Here is a 19,114-nt window from a genome sequence, read left to right as displayed (position 1 = left end):
AACATTTATACAGTGGCTTCAACATTTATACAGTGGCTTCAACATTTATATAGTGGCTTTAACATTTATATAGTGGCTTTAACATTTATATAGTGGCTTTAACATTTATATAGTGGCTTCAACATTTATATAGTGGCTTTAACATTTATACAGTGGCTTTAACATTTATATAGTGGCTTTAACATTTATATAGTGGCTTTAACATTTATATCGTGGCTTTAACATTTATATAGTGGTTTTAACATTTATATAGTGGCTTCAACATTTATACAGTGGCTTCAACATTTATATAGTGGCTTTAACATTTATACAGTGGCTTTAACATTTATATAGTGGCTTTAACATTTATATAGTGGCTTTAACATTTATATAGTGGCTTTAACATTTATATAGTGGTTTTAACATTTATATAGTGGCTTCAACATTTATATAGTGGCTTTAACATTTATACAGTGGCTTTAACATTTATATAGTGGCTTTAACATTTATACAGTGGCTTCAACATTTATACAGTGGCTTCAACATTTATATAGTGGCTTTAACATTTATATAGTGGCTTTAACATTTATATAGTGGCTTTAACATTTATATAGTGGCTTCAACATTTATATAGTGGCTTTAACATTTATACAGTGGCTTTAACATTTATATAGTGGCTTTAACATTTATATAGTGGCTTTAACATTTATATCGTGGCTTTAACATTTATATAGTGGTTTTAACATTTATATAGTGGCTTCAACATTTATACAGTGGCTTCAACATTTATATAGTGGCTTTAACATTTATACAGTGGCTTTAACATTTATATAGTGGCTTTAACATTTATATAGTGGCTTTAACATTTATATAGTGGCTTTAACATTTATATAGTGGTTTTAACATTTATATAGTGGCTTCAACATTTATACAGTGGCTTCAACATTTATACAGTGGCTTCAACATTTATACAGTGGCTTCAACATTTATACAGTGGCTTTAACATTTATATAGTGGTTTTAACATTTATATAGTGGTTTTAACATTTATACAGTGGCTTTAACATTTATACAGTGGCTTTAACATTTATATAGTGACTTTAACATTTACATAGTGGCTTTAACATAGTAAAACAATACTGTCTCAATTGGAGCTTTCAAGTCTGAGATCGATAGATTTTTGTTGGGTAAGGGTATCGAGGGATGTGGAACCAAGGCGGGGAGGTGGAGTTAAGATGTAGATCAGCCGTGATCTGATTGAATGGCGGAACAGGCTCGAGGGGCTGAACGGCCTACTCCTGTTCCTGTGCAACGGGCTCGAGGGGCTGAATGGCCTCCTCCTGTTCCTGTGTAACAGGCTCGAGGGGCTGAATGGCCTCCTCTTGTTCCTGTGTAACAGGCTCGAGGGGCTGAATGGTCCTCCTCCTGTTCCTATGTAACAGGCTCGAGGGGTTGAATGGCCTCCTCCTGTTCCTGTGTAACAGGCTCGAGGGGCTGAATCGCCTCCTCCTGTTCCTGTGTAACAGGCTCGAGGGGCTGAATGGCCTCCTCCTGTTCCTATGTAACAGGCTCGAGGGGCTGAATGGCCTCCTCCGGTTCCTGTGTAACAGGCTCAAGGGGCTGAATGGCCTCCTCCTGTTCCTGTGTAACAGGCTCGAGGGGCTGATTGGGCCTCCTCCTGTAACAGACTTGAGGGGCTGAACGGCCTCCTCTTGTTCCTGTGTAACAGGCTCGAGGGGCTGAATGGCCTACTCTTGTTCCTGTGTAACAGGCTCGAGGGGCTGAATGGTCCTCCTCCTGTTCCTATGTAACAGGCTCGAGGGGCTGAATGGCCTCCTCCTGTTCCTGTGTAACAGGTTCGAGGGGCTGAATGGTCCTCCTCCTGTTCCTATGTAACAGGCTCGAGGGGTTGAATGGCCTTCTCCTGTTCCTGTGTAACAGGCTCGAGGGGCTGAATGGCCTCCTCCTGTTCCTGTGTAACAGGCTCGAGGGCCTGAATGGCCTCCTCCTGTTCCTGTGTAACAGGCTCAAGGGGCTGAATGGCCTCCTCCTGTTTCTGTGTAACAGGCTCGAGGGGCTGATTGGGCCACCTCCTGTAACAGACTTGAGGGGCTCAACGGCCTCCTCTTGTTCCTGTGTAACAGGCTCGAGGGGCTGAAAGGCTTCCTCCTGTTCCTGTGTAACAGGCTCGAGGGGCTGAATCGTCCTCCTCCTGTTCCTATGTAACAGGCTCGAGGGGTTGAATGGCCTCCTCCTGTTCCTGTGTAACAGGCTCGAGGGGCTGAATGGCCTCCTCCTGTTCCTGTGTAACAGGCTCAAGGGGCTGAATGGCCTCCTCCTGTTCCTGTGTAACAGGCTCGAGGGGCTGACTGGTCCTCCTCCTGTAACAGACTCGAGGGGCTGAACGGCCTCCTCTTGTTCCTGTGTAACAGGCTCGAGGGGCTGACTGGGCCTCCTCCTGTAACAGGCTCGAGGGGCTGACTGGGCCTCCTCCTGGAGCAGACTCGAGAGGCTGAACGGCCTCCTCTTGTTCCTGTGTAACAGGCTCGAGGGACTGAATGGCCACCTCCTGTTCCTGTGTAACAGGCTCGAGGGGCTGAATGGCCTCCTCCTGTTCCTGTGTAACAGGCTCGAGGGGCTGAACGGCCTCCTCCTGTTCCTATGTAACAGGCTCGAGGGGTTGAATGGCCTCCTCCTGTTCCTGTGTAACAGGCTCGAGGGGCTGAATGGCCTCCTCCTGTTCCTGTGTAACAGGCTCGAGGGGCTGAATGGCCTCCTCCTGTTCCTGTGTAACAGGCTCGAGGGGCTGACTGGTCCTCCTCCTGTAACAGACTCGAGGGGCTGAACGGCCTCCTCTTGTTCCTGTGTAACAGGCTCGAGGGGCTGAATGGCCTCCTCCTGTTCCTGTGTAACAGGCTCGAGGGGATGACTGGGCCTCCTCCTGTAACAGACTCGAGGGGCTGAACGGCCTCCTCTTGCTCCTGTGTAACAGGCTGGAGGGGCTGAATGGCCTCCTCCTCTTCCTGTGTAACAGGCTCGAGGGGCTGAATGGCCTCCTCCTGTTCCTGTGTAACAAGCTCGAGGGGCTGAATGGCCTCTTCCTGTTTCTATGTAACAGGCTCGAGGGGCTGAATGGCCTCCTCCTGTGCTGTGTAACAGGCTCGAGGGGCTGAATGGCCTCCTCCCTACTGTTCCTGTGTAACAGGCTTGAGGGGCTGAATGGCCTCCTCCTGTTCCTGTGTAACAGGCTCGAGGGGCTGAATGGCCTCCTCCTGTTCCTATGTAACAGGCTCGAGGGGCTGAATGGCCTCCTCCTGTTCCTGTGTAACAGGCTCGAGGGGCTGAATGGCCTCCTCCTGTTCCTGTGTAACTGGCTCGAGGGGCTGAATGGCCTCCTCCTGTTCCTGTGTAACAGGCTCGAGGGGCTGAATGGCCTCCTCCTGTTCCTGTGTAACAGGCTTGAGGGGCTGAATGGCCTCCTCCTGTTCCTGTGTAACAGGCTCGAGGGGCTGAATGGCCTCCTCCTGTTCCTGTGTAACAGGCTCGAGGGGCTGACTGGTCCTCCTCCTGTAACAGACTCGAGGGGCTGAATGGCCTCCTCCTGCAACAGGCTTGAGGGGCTGAACGGCCTCCTCTTGTTCCTGTGTAACAGCCTCGAGGGGCTGAATGGCTTCCTCCTGTTCCTGTGTAACAGGCTCGAGGGGCTGAATCGTCCTCCTCCTGTTCCTATGTAACAGGCTCGAGGGGTTGAATGGCCTCCTCCTGTTCCTGTGTAACAGGCTCGAGGGGCTGAATGGCCTCCTCCTGTTCCTGTGTAACAGGCTCGAGGGGCTGAATGGCCTCCTCCTGTTCCTGTGTAACAGGCTCGAGGGGCTGACTGGTCCTCCTCCTGTAACAGACTCGAGGGGCTGAACGGCCTCCTCTTGTTCCTGTGTAACAGGCTCGAGGGGCTGACTGGGCCTCCTCCTGTAACAGGCTCGAGGGGCTGACTGGGCCTCCTCCTGGAGCAGACTCGAGGGGCTGAACGGCCTCCTCTTGTTCCTGTGTAACAGGCTCGTGGGACTGAATGGCCACCTCCTGTTCCTGTGTAACAGGCTCGAGGGGCTGAATGGCCTCCTCCTGTTCCTGTGTAACAGGCTCGAGGGGCTGAACGGCCTCCTCCTGTTCCTATGTAACAGGCTCGAGGGGTTGAATGGCCTCCTCCTGTTCCTGTGTAACAGGCTCGAGGGGCTGAATGGCCTCCTCCTGTTCCTGTGTAACAGGCTCGAGGGGCTGACTGGTCCTCCTCCTGTAACAGACTCGAGGGGCTGAACGGCCTCCTCTTGTTCCTGTGTAACAGGCTCGAGGGGCTGAATGGCCTCCTCCTGTTCCTGTGTAACAGGCTCGAGGGGATGACTGGGCCTCCTCCTGTAACAGACTCGAGGGGCTGAACGGCCTCCTCTTGTTCCTGTGTAACAGGCTGGAGGGGCTGAATGGCCTCCTCCTCTTCCTGTGTAACAGGCTCGAGGGGCTGAATGGCCTCCTCCTGTTCCTGTGTAACAAGCTCGAGGGGCTGAATGGCCTCTTCCTGTTCCTATGTAACAGGCTCGAGGGGCTGAATGGCCTCCTCCTGTGCTGTGTAACAGGCTCGAGGGGCTGAATGGCCTCCTCCCTACTGTTCCTGTGTAACAGGCTTGAGGGGCTGAAAGGCCTCCTCCTGTTCCTGTGTAACAGGCTCGAGGGGCTGAATGGCCTCCTCCTGTTCCTATGTAACAGGCTCGAGGGGCTGAATGGCCTCCTCCTGTTCCTGTGTAACAGGCTTGAGGGGCTGAATGGCCTCCTCCTGTTCCTGTGTAACTGGCTCGAGGGGCTGAATGGCCTCCTCCTGTTCCTGTGTAACAGGCTCGAGGGGCTGAATGGCCTCCTCCTGTTCCTGTGTAACAGGCTTGAGGGGCTGAATGGCTTCCTCCTGTTCCTGTGTAACAGGCTCGAGGGGCTGAATGGCCTCCTCCTGTTCCTGTGTAACAGGCTCGAGGGGCTGACTGGTCCTCCTCCTGTAACAGACTCGAGGGGCTGAATGGCCTCCTCCTGTAACAGGCTCGAGGGGCTGAACGGCCTCCTCTTGTTCCTGTGTAACAGCCTCGAGGGGCTGAATGGTCCTCCTCCTGTTCCTGTGTAACAGGCTTGAGGGGCTGAATGGCCTCCTCCTGTTCCTATGTAACAGGCTCGAGGGGCTGAATGGCCTCCTCCTGTTCCTATGTAACAGGCTCGAGGGGCTGAATGGCCTCCTCCTGTGCTGTGTAACAGGCTCGAGGGGCTGAATGGCCTCCTCCTGTTCCTGTGTAACAGGCTCGAGGGGCTGAATGGCCTCCTCCTGTTCCTGTGTAACAGGCTCGAGGGGCTGAATGGCCTCCTCCTGTTCCTGTGTAACAGGCTGGAGGGGCTGAATGGCCTCCTCCTGTTCCTGTGTAACAGGCTCGAGGGGCTGACTGGTCCTCCTCCTGTAACAGACTCAAGGGGCTGAATGGCCTCCTCCTGTAACAGGCTCGAGGGGCTGAACGGCCTCCTCTTGTTCCTGTGTAACAGCCTCGAGGGGCTGAATGGTCCTCCTCCTGTTCCTGTGTAACAGGCTTGAGGGGCTGAATGGCCTCCTCCTGTTCCTATGTAACAGGCTCCAGGGGCTGAATGGCCTCCTCCTTTTCCTGTGTAACAGGCTCGAGGGGCTGACTGGTCCTCCTCCTGTAACAGACTTGAAGGGCTGAACGGCCTCCTCTTGTTCCTGTGTAACAGGCTCGAGGGGCTGAATGGCCTCCTCCTGTTCCTGTGTAACAGGCTCGAGGGGCTGAACGGCCTCCTCCTGTTCCTGTGTTCCAAGGCGCTTCACAGGAGTGTAACCAGACAACGATTGACAAGGAGTCAGAGAGAAATGACCAAAAGCTTGGTTGAAGATGTAGATTTTAAAGAGTATCTTAAAGGAGGAGAGAGAGGCGGAGTGAGGGAGAGGTGGAGTGAGGGAGAGGTGGAGTGAGGGAGAGGTGGAGTGAGGGAGAGGTGGAGTGAGAGAGAGGTGGAGTGAGAGAGAAGTGGAGTGAGGGAGAGGTGGAGTGATGGGGAGGTGGAGTGAGGGAGAGGTGGAGTGAGAGAGAGGTGGAGTGAGGGAGAGGTGGAGTGAGAGAGCTGGAGTGATGGGGAGGTGGAGTGAGGGAGAGGTGGAGTGAGGGAGAGGTGGAGTGAGAGAGAGGTGGAGTGATGGGGAGGTGGAGTGATGGGGAGGTGGAGTGAGAGAGAGGTGGAGTGAGGGAGAGGTGGAGTGAGGGAGAGGTGGAGTGAGGGAGAGGTGGAGTGATGGGGAGGTGGAGTGAGAGAGAGTTGGAGTGATGGGGAGGTGGAGTGATGGGGAGGTGGAGTGAGAGAGAGGTGGAGTGAGAGAGAGGTGGAGTGAGGGAGAGGTGGAGTGATGGGGAGGTGGAGTGAGGGAGAGGTGGAGTGATGGGGAGGTGGAGTGAGAGAGGTGGAGTGACAGAGAGGTGGAGTGAGGGAGAGGTGGAGTGAGGGAGAGGTGGAGTGAGGGAGAGGTGGAGTGAGGGAGAGGTGGAGTGAGGGAGAGGTGGAGTGAGGGGGAGGTGGAGTGAGGGAGAGGTGGAGTGATGGGGAGGTGGAGTGATGGGGAGGTGGAGTGATGGGGAGGTGGAGTGATGGGGAGGTGGAGTGATGGGGAGGTAGAGTGAGAGAGAGGTGGAGTGAGGGAGAGGTGGAGTGAGAGAGAGGTGGAGTGAGAGAGAGGTGGAGTGAGAGAGGTGGAGTGAGGGAGAGGTGGAGTGAGGGAGAGGTGGAGTGAGGGAGAGGTGGAGTGAGGGAGAGGTGGAGTGAGAGAGAGGTGGAGTGAGAGAGAGGTGGAGTGAGAGAGAGGTGGAGTGATGGGGAGGTGGAGTGATGGGGAGGTTTAACAACTTTTTTTTAAAATGACCACATACTCTGTTTTAGTGATGTTGGTTGAAGGATAAATATTGGCCCCAGGACACCGAGGAGAACTCCCCTGTTCTTCTTCAAAATAGTGGCCGTGGGATCTTTTACGTCCACCTGAGAGGGCAGACGGGCCTGGGTTTAACGTCTCATCCGAAAGGCGGCACCTCCGAAAGTGCAGAGCACCCACAGGTCAAAGGACAGCCTATAGGAGTAATGGGATCACCCTGTGCACTCCCACTTCTTCTCACCCCTTCCAGACGTGCATGCGGGCGGGTGGGCTCACTCGGTTTCATGGATGGGGGGGGTGGGGTGGGAAGGGGGTTGCGGCTGCTGGTCCCTTTAAACGTTGCCTTGGCAGCAGACTCCTCCCCTGCAGTGACGGGCTCCCAAGGGGACAGTGGTTATAGCCTCGACAGCCTGTCCTGATTATCTAGGCCAGCGCAAATAACCTCAACTGACAACAGGAAAAATTAAATGTCCCAGTTTACAGATGCTAAAACAGGAAGCAGGATGTATAATGAGGAGCAATGAGATAGATTTAGACCTTTCAGGTCAGAAGGTGGAAGGAACAGTTAAACAAACACAAGGAACCAAAAGAGGGAACGTGTATTCAATGGAATAGTCGAGGAGGGAATCTAGAGGTTAAATCTATCAAACTGCCAGCACAGCACTTAACAGGCAGTGCCGAGGGGGCGAGATTGCATTGAGAGAGAGATAGAATACAAATCAGAAAGGGTTGTGTTGTTAATGCGCCAGAATTTTAAAAATTCATTGATGGGATGTGGGTGTCGCTGGCAAGGCCGGCATTTATTGCCCATCCCTAATTGCCCTCGAGAAGGTGGTGGTGAGCCGCCTTCTTGAACCGCTGCAGTCCGTGTGGTGAAGTTTTTCCTCGCAGCTTGAGTGGCTCGCTAGGTCATTTCAGAGGGCAGTTAAGAGTCAACCACATTGCTGTGGGTCTGGAGTCACATAACTTCTTCTTAGGCAGTCCCTCGGAACCGTGGATGACTTGCTTCCACATTAAAAATGAGCTCGCAGGTGACTGATGAGTCCAATGCGGGACCTGCAGTCTCTGTCACAGGTGGGGCAGACGGTGGTTGAAGGGGCGGGTGGGTGGGGTGCTTGGGTTGACATGCGCTCCTTGCGCTGCCTGCACTTGGCTTCCGCTTGCTCCCGGCGAAGAGACTCGAGGTGTTCAGCGCCTTTCCGGATGCTTCTCCTCCACTTTGTGGGGTCTTGGGCCAGGGATTCCCAGGTGTCGATGGGGATGTTGCACTTTTTCAAGGAGGCTTTGAGGGTGTCCTTGAAGCGTTCCCTTTGCCCACCTGGGGCTCTCTTGCCGTGCCGGAGCTCCGAGTAGAGCGCTTGTTTTGGGAGTCTCGTATCGGGCATGCGGACGACGTGACCCGTCCATCGGAGCTGATCGAGCGTGGTCAAAGCTTCGATGCTGGCCTGAGCGAGAACACTGACGTGTAGGGTAAGAACGGCAGATTTCCTTCCCTAAAGACATCAGTGAACCAGCTGGGTTTTTCCGACAATCCGATAGTTTCATGGTCACCCAGCTGCCGTGGTGGGATTATGAACTCGCGTCTCATGGATCATTAGTCCAGGCTTCCGGATTGCTAGGTCAGTAACATAACCACTATGCTACCATTCCCACAATTGTGTGCTGTTCTGGTCAACTAACTATAGGAAGAATATTAAAGCAAAATACTGCGGATGCTAGCAATCTGAAATAAAAACAAAATGCGGGAAACACTCAGTGGGTCAGGCACAGATGCTGCCTGAAAGACAAACTGGCATTTCTACAGCGCCTTTCACAACCTTGGGACGTCCCAAAGCACTCGACAGCCAATGAAGTACTTTTGAAAGGTGGTCACTGTTGCAATGTAGGAAACTCGGCCGGACCTGCTGAATATCTCCAGCATTATCTGTTTTTAGTTATAGGAAGAATATTGATGCCCTTGAGAGGGGGATAGAGATGAGCAATGCAGATCATTCTGGAGCAATCGGCAACTTCAGTTATGAAGAAAGGTGACCTCATAGAAGGTTCCGAGGTCATGCAGAGAACTTCCAAAATTGATTTGTGTACAATCATGGCAGTAACGGAGACCTGGCTCAACAAAGGGCAGGATTGGGTTTTAAATATTTCTGGATATAAGGGCCTAGAAATTCGGTTGTTTGCGCCAGCGGTTAGCGCCTTAAGAGACCGAGAATTGGGGCGTTGCCTAATGTTGGGGCGGGCGCAATGAAGATAGCGACAACTCCCATATTGACTATACATTTAACGCCTGCGCTAAGTGTTTGCGCGCGCCCGCGAGCGCAAGCACATAATGACATCATTTCATCGTGCAACGCCTTTTAGGGGCGCCTGAGCGGATATTGGGTGGCGCCTGGAGCCTTAATGTCTAGCGCTATTAGTGACAGTTCGAGGGAGCATTAGCAGGCCCTTCTCGGAGTCGGGGGGCGCTATTTAAAGGGGACAGCTCTAGTATAGAAGCTTCAGCCACTTGGCCTGTTCATTGCGATCATTGGTGGAGAGAGTTGGGGAGCTACTGTGGAGCAGAGTTTTTGGAATTTAGCATTAGAGTACTTGGGACCCTCAAACCTGTCCGGAGCAGTTGGAGCACTAGACCTAACAGCCTTCTGACCAACTGGCATCGGAATGGGAGATGCTTTGGAGGGCGACGGGCTCCTGGCCGAACACTATGAAGGGGCAGAAAGACGGCGGGAGAGAGGGCCGGGATTGGCCAGAAGGAGGAGGGGCAATGGAGGTTGCCCAATCCGAGGGTATGCTGCGAGGGTCTTTAGGGGGTCATACCTTGACATGTCGGAGGAGCAGTGTGTGCGAAGGCTCCGAATCGGGATGGACGTTGTTACTGAGCTGTGCCACCTGCTTACTGAGGATCTGCAGCCGCGTCAACGGTGCATGACCTCTCTGTCGGTGGCCGCTAAACTGACTGTTGGCCTCAATTTTTATGGCAACGGATCCTTTCAGTGAGCCATTGGGGACATCGCGAATATCTCTCAGGCTGCAGTCCACTGCTGCATCCGGCAAGTTACAACTGCCCTTTATAGGAGAAGGCGTCAATTCATCACCTTCCCTCTGACCCTGGAGAAGCAGGCGGAGGAGGAGGAGGAGGAGGAGCATGCGGACGAGGAGGAGGAGGAGCAGGAGGAGGAAGATGGAAGGGCTCCTGAAAGTGGAAGGGCCATCCGTCACTGGCTCATGAGGAGTCGTCTTGAGGCCCCTCTGGCGGAATGATGAGTGTCTTAACTGCTGCGCACTTTGGATGTTTGAAAGCATCTGAAGGCCAGCATCACTGTAATTATTCACGTACACCTTAGCACATTTAAACTTCTCTTTATTGTCACAAAAGTCTTTCATTACAGCAAAACAACGTCATGTCAACAGAAACCATAACAAACAAAATAACACTAAACTCTTCGGCAAAGTCGCCAAACTGAACAAACTTTTTCCAACAATTCCAACAGGTGAGGGTCTCCTTGAGTTTGGCCAAAGAAACGTCTCAGGACCTCCCTCTACTGCTGGCCCCTTGATGGAGAACGACTTCTCTTTCGCGCTCGGCCCCTTCCCTCCCTGCTGCTCCTACGTAATTGAACCCCAGTGGCGGGGCGAAGGCTGGGGGACGCCTGCTGACTGTCTGGAAGCGCAGAAGCCCCTGAGGGACGGCCTGGCCGACCTCTGGGCTTGGAGGGTGCGGATGCAGGATGCTTGATCTGAGCATGGCTGGAAGCAGTGTGCACTGCATGTGGTGGCAGCTGCACTGCAGACGTGCCAGCGCTGGCATGTGGAATGGTCACCTGCCGAGAGAGGACACCTGCACCATTGTCGGACGACACACTGGCTCTCTGAGGGGGCCGGCTCGGCTCATCCGCCACAATCGCATGCTCCACTGATTCCTGGCCTTGTATGGGACTGGAAGGGCCCGGGGTGATCCTAGCTGATGCAGATAGGGTGGCTGCAGTGAGAGTTCGCGTTGCCTCAATCTGGGTGTGGACAAGGCCGGCAAGTGACTGCGTGGCAGCAGTGAGGACCTGTGAGCCAGGTGCCAGTGCTTCAGAGAAGCCCTGGACAGTTCTTTCCATTGCTTCGGACAAGGCCGATGCTGACCGCTCCACTGCCTCGGACAAGCCCTGGACAGACCTTTCCAGGGATTGTCCGAAGCCCTGAACAGTCCTTTCCATAGCGGCCTCGAAGCCCTGGACAGTCCTCTCCATTGTTGGTGCAAAGCCCTCGACAGACCTCTCCATTGTTGCCCCGAAGCCCTGGAGAGTCCTGTCCATTGTTGCCCTGAAGCCCTGGAGAGTCCTCTCCATTGTTGCCCCGAAGTCCAACACACTCTTTGCCAGTGAATCTATTGACTGAGGCATCCTCCCCACTGCAGCCATCAGCTCAGTGTGCCTGAGCCGGGCCTGGGTGCTCATTTCAGCCAGGCGACGCACCTCCTCTGCACTCTGTGCAGCAGTCATCACTACCTGCCTTGCCCTCCAGGGAGACGGTGGCCGAACTTGCCTACCCACCTTGCGTTGCTGCATGCCGCTTGGTCCGGCAACTGCCTGATCATCAGAGCCCCCACTCCCCTCCAGGGAACTACTATCCCCAGTCTGTACATGTGTATGCTCCTCTGAGATTGGAGCGGATGGTCCGGCTTCCTCCTGATCCTCAACTCCGGAGGCACTGGCACTGGCAGCTTCAGGGCGTGGAGCCCCAGTTGGTGATGCATCATCTGAAAGCAGGGAGGTGGAAGAGTGGCTTTAGCAAAAGGACAGGTTGGCAGAAAGGCATGGCAGATTGCGGCACACTGAGGAAGCATGCTGGCGGGGGGACCAAGTGGAAGGAGACAGTTGCAAAAGGTGAGAGCCTTACCCTCGCTGTCGAGAATGGGGTCGGCAGCTGCAGTGGTTACAGGACCAGACAGACGTCCTCCAAGAATCTGGTGCACTCTCTCCTCGAGATCCGTGAGAGTGACCACTTGTGGAGGTCCGCCATTGGTTCGACGCTGCTCCCTCCGCATCGTCGCCAGCTTGGACTGCAGGGGAAAGAAGGGGAAGTTCTGTAACATGATGCCTTGAGAGATCATCTCATGCCCCCCATGGTGCAAGAACCCTTACATGTGGCCTTGAGAGATCATCTCATGCCCCCCATGGTGCAAGGGCCCTTACATGTGGCCTTGAGAGATCATCTCATGCCCCCCATGGTGCAAGAGTCCTTACATGTGGCCTTGAGAGAAATGTCCATGTGTGTGCCCAGAAAGGGCCATGGGTGCTTGCTGACAGATGGCCATTGGGGCATCATGGCAACAGGGTCCTCGAAGTTAGGTGCAGATGGAGGGAATCAGAAGTTTGCATAACCAACACTCACCCTAACGACCTGAGTGAGGTCGTTGAATTTCTTCCTGCACTGAACAGGGGTCCTGGTCGCCAAGCTGTTGGAGTTGACCCTCTGAGAAACCTCCCTCCAAGATCGCCGGTAAGCCTTTTGATTCGGCCTCTTGCCATTGTCAGGATACAGAACATCTCGATGGCGCTCAACTGCAGACACCAAGTGATCCAGTGCTGAAGCGCTCTGCTCTCTGTCTCACCTTCTCCATCCTCACCAAGTTTGTTGCGCCAGAGAAGGGCAAGCGCCGATTCTGAGGCCTACAGGGCGTTGAGTGTAGCAGCTCAGGCTGACTGACCCACCCCATTAAGAGCCGGCCGGCGCCTGGAAGTCTCGTGGTTTCCGGTAATTGAGATCACCTGCGCTGCGCCCGTCCGCGACGATATTGGGTAGCGCCTGAACTTTTGCGCCTTAGGAGCCCCGTGCAACATCTGAGTTAGCGCCTCAATCCCCTTTGGGGGCGATGCAACCCAATATCTCGCCAGGCAGCGATAAGTTTCGTCTGGCTATAAACTTTGCGCAGCGCCAGTTCTAACGCCTCAAGCGGGGCTATACCCAATTTCTAGGCCAAGGTGTTCAAGAAAGATAGGGAAGGAAAGAAAGGAGGTGGGGTGGCCGTATTGGTTAAGGAGAATGTTACAGTGCTGGAGAGAGAGGATGTCCTGGAGGGGTCAAGGACAGAATCTATTTGGTTAGAGTTAAGAAACAATAGAGATGCCATTACACTACTAGGTGTATTCTGTAGGCCACCAAATGGTGGGAAGGATATAGAGGAACAAATTTGCAGAGAAATTACAGAGAGGTGCAAGAACTATAGAGTAGTGATAATGGAAGGCATCAACTATCCTAATATAGACTGGGATAGTAATAGTGTAAAGGGCAGAGAGGGGGAAGAATTTCTGAAGTGTGTTCAGGAGAACTTTCTTGATCAGTATGTTTCCAGCCCAACGAGGAAGGAGGCATTGCTGGATCTGGTTCTGGGGAATGAGGTGGGTCAAGTGGAGCAAGTGTCAGTAGGGGAACATTTAGGGAACAGTGATCATAGTATCATAAGGTTTAGATTAGCTATGGAAAAGGACAGGGAGCAATCTAGAGCAAAAATACTTAATTGGAGGAAACATACATAGAAACATAGAAGATAGGAGCAGGAGTAGGCCATTCAGCCCCTCGAGCCTGCTCCGCCATTCAATGAGATCATGGCTGATCATCCAAATTCAGTACCCTGTCCCTGCCTTTTCCCCATATCCCTTGATCCCTTTAGCCTCAAGAAACATATCCAACTCTTTCTTGAATATATTTAATGAACTGGCCTCCACCGCCCTCTGTGGCAGAGAATTCCACAGGTTCACCACTCTCTGGGTGAAGAAATTCCTCCTCATTTCTGTCCTAAATGACTTACCCCTTATCCTTTGACTATGACCCCTGGTTCTGGACTCCCCAGCCATCTGAAACATCCTTTCTGCATCTAGTCTGTCCAGACCTGACAGAATTTTATAGGTTTCGATGAGATCCCCTCTCAATCTTCTAAACTCCAGTGAGTATAAGCCCAATCGACACAATCTCTCCTCGTACGTCATTCCTGCCATCCCAGGTATCAGCCTGGTGAATCTTCGCTGCACTCCCTCCATGGCAAGAACGTCCTTCCTCAGGTAAGGTGACCAAAACTGCACACAATACTCAAGGTGTGGTCTCACCAAGGCCCTGTACAACTGCAGCAAGACATCCTTGTTCTTGTACTCGAACCCTCTTGCTACGAAGGCCAACACACCATTTGCCTTCTTAACCGCCTGCTGCACCTGCATGCTTACCTTCAGCGACTGGTGCACAATAACACCCAGGTCTCTTTGCACTTCCCCTTCTCCCAATCTATTGCCATTCAAATAATAATCTGCCTTCCTGTTTTTGCCACCAAAGTGGATAACCTCGCATTTATCCACATTATAGTGCATTTGCCACGTTTCTGCCCAATCACCCAACCTGTCCAAATCGTACTGGAGTTTCACGACATCCTCCTCACAGCTTACCCTCCCACCCAGCTTTGTGTCGTCTGCAAATTTGGAGATATTACATCCAATTCCCTCGTCCAGATCATTAATATATATTGTGAACAGCTGGGGTCCTAGCACCGATTCTTGCGGTACCCCACTAGTCACTGCCTGCCACTTGGAAAATGACCCGTTTATTCCAACTCTTTGCTTTCTGTCCGCCAACCAGTTCTCTATCCAAGTCAATACCTTGCCCCCAATCCCTTGTGCCTTAATTTTGCACGCTAATCTCTTATGTGGGACCTTATCGAAAGCCTTCTGAAAGTCCAAATACACCACATCCACTGGTTCTCCCTTATCTATTTTACCAGTTACATCCTCAAAAAATTCCAGTAGATTAGTCAAGCATGATTTACCTTTTGTAAATCCATGTTGACTTTGTCCGATCCTGTCACTGCTTTCCAAGTGCTCTGCTATTACATCTTTTATAATAGACTCTAGCATTTTCCCCACTACCGATGTCAGGCTTACTGGTCTATAATTCCCCGCTTTTTCTCTACCACCTTTTTTGAATAGTGGGGTAACATTAGCTACCCTCCAATCCATGGGTACTGTTCCAGAGTCTATCGAGTTCTGGAAGATGACCAGCAATGCATCTACTATCTCGAGGGCCACTTCCTTAAGTACCCTGGGATGTAGACCATCAGGCCCTGGGGATTTATCGGCCTTCAGTCCCATCAATTTTCCTAACACCATTTCCCTACAGATACTGATTTCTTTCAGTTCCTCCCTCTCATTAGACCCTATGTTCCCCGGCATCTCTGGGCGGTTATTTGTGTCCTCCTTTGTGAAGACAGAACCAAAGTATGTATTTAGTTGGTCTTCCATTTCCTTGTTTCCCATTATAAATTCCCCTGATTCTGACTGTAAGGGACCTATGCTTGACTTCACCAATCTTTTTCTCTTCACATATCTATAAAAGCTTTTACAGTCAGTTTTTATGTTCGCTGCTAGCTTACTCTCATATTCTCTTTTCCCTTTCTTAATTAATCCCTTTGTCCTCCTTTGTTGACTCCTAAACTGCTCCCAATTCTCAGGATTATTGCTTTTTCTAGCCAATTTATATATCCTCTCCTTGGATCTTATGCTATCCCTAATTTCCCTTGTTAGCCATGGTTGAGTCACCTTTTTTGTTTTATTTTTATGCCAAACTGGGATGAACAAATTCTGTAGCTCATCCATTCGGTCTTTGAATGTTTGCCATTGCCTATCCACCGTTAACCCTTTGAGTGCTATTCCCCAATCAATCCTACCCAACTCGCTCCTCAGACCATCGTAGTTTCCTTTATTTAAATTCAGGGCCCTAGTCTCTGAGTCAAATACTTCATTCTCCATCTTAACGAAGAATTCGATCATATTATGATCGCTCCGACCCAAGGGGCCTCATACAACAAGATTGCTAATGAATCCTTTCTCGTTACAAATTTCAGTAGGTTAAGAACGGATCTGGCCCAGGTAAACTGGAATCAAAGATTGGCCGGCAAAACTGTAATCGAACAATGGGCTGCCTTTAAAGAGGAGATAGTTCAGGTACAGTCGAGGTACATTCCCACGAGGGGGAAAGGTAGGGCAACTAAAGCCAGAGCTCCCTGGATGACGAAAGAGATAGAGAGTAAGATGAAGCAGAAAAAGGGCGCATATGACAGATGTCAGGTTGAGAATACCAGTGAGAATCAGGCTGAATATAGAAAGTTCAGAGCGGAAGTGAAAAAGAAAATAAGAGGGGCAAAGAGAGGGTATGAGAATAGATTGACAGCTAACATAAAAAGGAATTCAAAAGTCTTCTATAGGCATATAAATAATGAACGGGTAGTATGAGGAGGAGTGCGGCCGATTAGGGGCCAAAAAGGAGACCTACGCATGGAGGCAGAGGGTATGGCTGAGGTGCTAAATGACTACTTTGCATCTGTCTTCACCAAGGAAGAAGATGCTGCCAAAGTCATAGTGAAGGAGGAGGTAATGGAGATACTGGATGGGATAAAAATTGATAAAGAGGAGGTACTAGAAAGGCTGGCTGTACTTAAAGTTGATAAGTCACCAGGACCGGATGGGATGCATCCTAGGATGCTGAGAGAGGTTAAGGAGGAAATTGCAGGGGTACTGGCCATAATCTTCCAATACTCCTTAGATACGGGGGTGGTGTCAGAGGACTGGAGAATTGCAAATGTTACACCCTTGTTCAAAAAAGGGTGTAAGGATAAACCCAGCAACTACAGGCCAGTCAGCTTAACCTCTGTAGTGGGGAAGCTTTTGGAAATGATAATCAGGGACAAAGTTAACAGTCACTTGGACAAGTGTGGATTAATTAAGGAAAGCCAGCACAGATTTGTTGAAGGCAAATCGTGTTTAACTAACTTTATCGAGTTTTTTGATGTGGTAACAGAGAGGGTTGATGAGGGCAATGCAGTTGATGTGCTGTACATGGACTTCCAAAAGGCATTTGATAAAGTGCCACATAATAGGCTTACCAGCAAAGTTGAAGCCCATGGAATAAAAGGGACAGTGGCAGCATGGATACGAAATTGGCTAAGTGACAGGAAACAGAGAGTAGTGGTGAACGGTTGTTTTTCAGACTGGAGGAAGGTATACAATGGTGTTCCCCCTACGACCACTGCTTTTCTTGATATATATTAATGACTTGGACTGGGAGTACAGGGCACAATTTCAAAATTTGCAGATGACACTAAACTTGGAGGTATAGTGAACAGTGAGAAGGATAGTGATAGACTTCAAGAGGGCATAGGCAGGCTGGTGGAATGGGTGGACACGTGGCAGATGAAATTTAATGTAGAAAAATGCAAAGTGATACATTTTGGTCGGAAGAATGAGGAGAGGACATATAAACTAAAGGGTACAATTCTAAAGGGGGTGCATGAACAGAGAGCCCTGGGGGTATATGTGCACAAATCGTTGAAGGTGGCAGGGCAGGTTGAGAAAGTGGTTAAAAAGGTATATGGGATCCTGGGCTTCATAAATAGAGGCAGAGTACAAAAGCAAGGAAGTTATGATGAACCTGTATAAAACACTGGTTCGGCCTCAACTGGAGTATTGTGTCCAATTCTGGGCACCGCACTTTAGGAAGGATGTGAAGGCCTTAGAGAGGGTGCAGAAAAGATTTACAAGAATGATTCCAGGAATGAGGGACTTCAGTTACATGGATAGACTGGAGAAGCTGGGGTTGTTCTCCTTCGAGCAGAGAAGGTTGAGAGGAGATTTGATAGAGGTGTTCAAAATCATGAGGGGTCCAGACAGTGTAGATAGAGAGAAACCGTTCCCATTGGCTGAAGGGTCGAGAACCAGAGACCCACTTCCTAATCCCTCGACCCACTCCTGGCTGGCCTCCCATGTTCTATCCTACGTAAACTTGAGGTCATCCAAAACTCAGCTGCCCGTGTCCTAACTCTCACCAAGACTCGTTCACCCATCAGCCCTGTGCTCGCTGACCTACATTGGCTCCTGGTTAAGCATAAGCCTCGATTTAAAATTCTCAGCCTTGTTTCCAAATCTCTCCATGGCCTCACCACTCCCTATCTCTGTAATCTCCTACAGCCCCACAACCCCCCGAAGTATCTGTGCTCCGCTCCGCTGATCCTACCCTGATTATAATTGCTCAACCATTGGTGGCCGTGCCTTCAGCTGCCTGGGCCCTAAGCTCTGGAATTCCCTCCCTAAACCTCTCCGCCTCTCTACCTCTCTTCCTCCTTTAAGATGCTCCTTAAAACCTACCTCTTTGACCAAGCTTTTGGTTACATGTCTGAATATCTTGTTGTTTGGATCGGTGTCAATTTTTTTGTCTTATAATACTCCTGTGCAGCACCTTGGGACGTTTTACTGCATTAAAGGCGCTCTATAAATGCAAGTTGTTGTTGTTATTAAGGCTTTACAGCCAATGAAGTACTTTTTTGGAAGTGTAGTCACTGTTGTAATGTAGGAAATGCGGCAGCCAATTTGTGCACAGCAAGCTCCCACAAACAGCAATGTGATAAAGACCAGATCATCTGTTTTATTGATGTTGGTTGAGGTATAAATATTGGCCCCAGGATACCGGGGATAACTCCCCCGATGATCTTCGAAATAGTGGCCGTGGGATCTATTACGTCCACCTGAGAGAGCAGACGGGGCCATGGGTTTACCGCCTCATCCCAAAAACGGCACCTCCGACAGTGCAGCACTCCCTCCGCACCGCACTGGGAGCATCGGCCTAGATTACATGCTCGAGTCTGTGGAGTGGGAACTACGAACACGTGACTTTCTGACTCCGAGGCGAGGGTGCTACCCACTGAGCCACGGCTGACACCCCTGGTACTGTGGTTCCAGGATCTGGGATCAGAAGGGCACATCAAAGAGATGGATGTTTCCTGATCCTGGCCAGCTACAGCCAGCTAGTTACCGAGAAAGTTGCTGCTACAAAGCAGCCAGAAATGTCTGTCCGTCAGACATGCCTTTACAGAATGATCTATTTGGGGACATCCTATCTCCATTGTCACTCCTCCCGCCCCCTTCCTCCTCCTCCTCCTCCTCCTCCCCCTCCACCTCAGCAGGGAGACGAAATGAGTCGCTGGTGACTGTAATTGTACTTGGGTCTAAATAAAGAGCAGCACATGCCTTGCATTCCTAGCGATGACACGTTCACTACTGTTTACTGCGCTCCCTCGCACTCTGGGCATCTCCCTGAAGTCAGGATCGGTGTCCAGGAGAGAGAGAGAGATAATCCTCAGCATTCTCGGGGCCCTCCTGCTGAC

The 19,114-nt window shown here is 51.0% G+C and overlaps 2 protein-coding genes across 4 annotated transcripts in view; one reads left to right on the top strand and one right to left on the bottom strand.

Moving 5' to 3' along the window:
• The window catches only part of spega (striated muscle enriched protein kinase a), a 536,975-nt gene that overhangs the window by 223,858 nt on the left and 294,003 nt on the right, over nucleotides 1-19,114 (top strand). The gene's annotated exons all lie outside the window — the stretch shown is intronic.
• On the bottom strand, nucleotides 10,272-12,030 carry LOC147120611 (uncharacterized). Its single transcript, XM_085986743.1, has 2 exons — nucleotides 11,815-12,030; nucleotides 10,272-11,674 (listed from the first exon to the last, which is right to left on the bottom strand). Exons 1-2 carry the CDS (start codon nucleotides 12,026-12,028, stop codon nucleotides 10,467-10,469), a joined length of 1,422 nt encoding a protein of 473 aa, XP_085842869.1. The 5' UTR covers nucleotides 12,029-12,030; the 3' UTR covers nucleotides 10,272-10,466.

The sequence above is a fragment of the Somniosus microcephalus genome, chromosome 4 (assembly GCF_052327205.1).
Source record: "Somniosus microcephalus isolate GS21.2 chromosome 4, FLI_Smic_1.0, whole genome shotgun sequence".
NCBI lineage: Eukaryota > Metazoa > Chordata > Chondrichthyes > Squaliformes > Somniosidae > Somniosus > Somniosus microcephalus.
Note: the sequence above shows the minus strand (reverse complement) of the source record. Positions and strands in the feature narration are given on the sequence as shown.

What these genes read in the sequence shown, in the direction of transcription:
- LOC147120611 (XM_085986743.1), bottom strand. Translation starts at nt 12,028, where the DNA reads ATGATCTCTCAAGGCATCATGTTACAGAACTTCCCCTTCTTTCCCCTG. An exon ending in CCCCATTCTCGACAGCGAGG is followed by an intron (nt 11,675 to 11,814) that starts GTAAGGCTCTCA and finishes CCCTGCTTTCAG; the next exon opens with ATGATGCATCACCAACTGGG.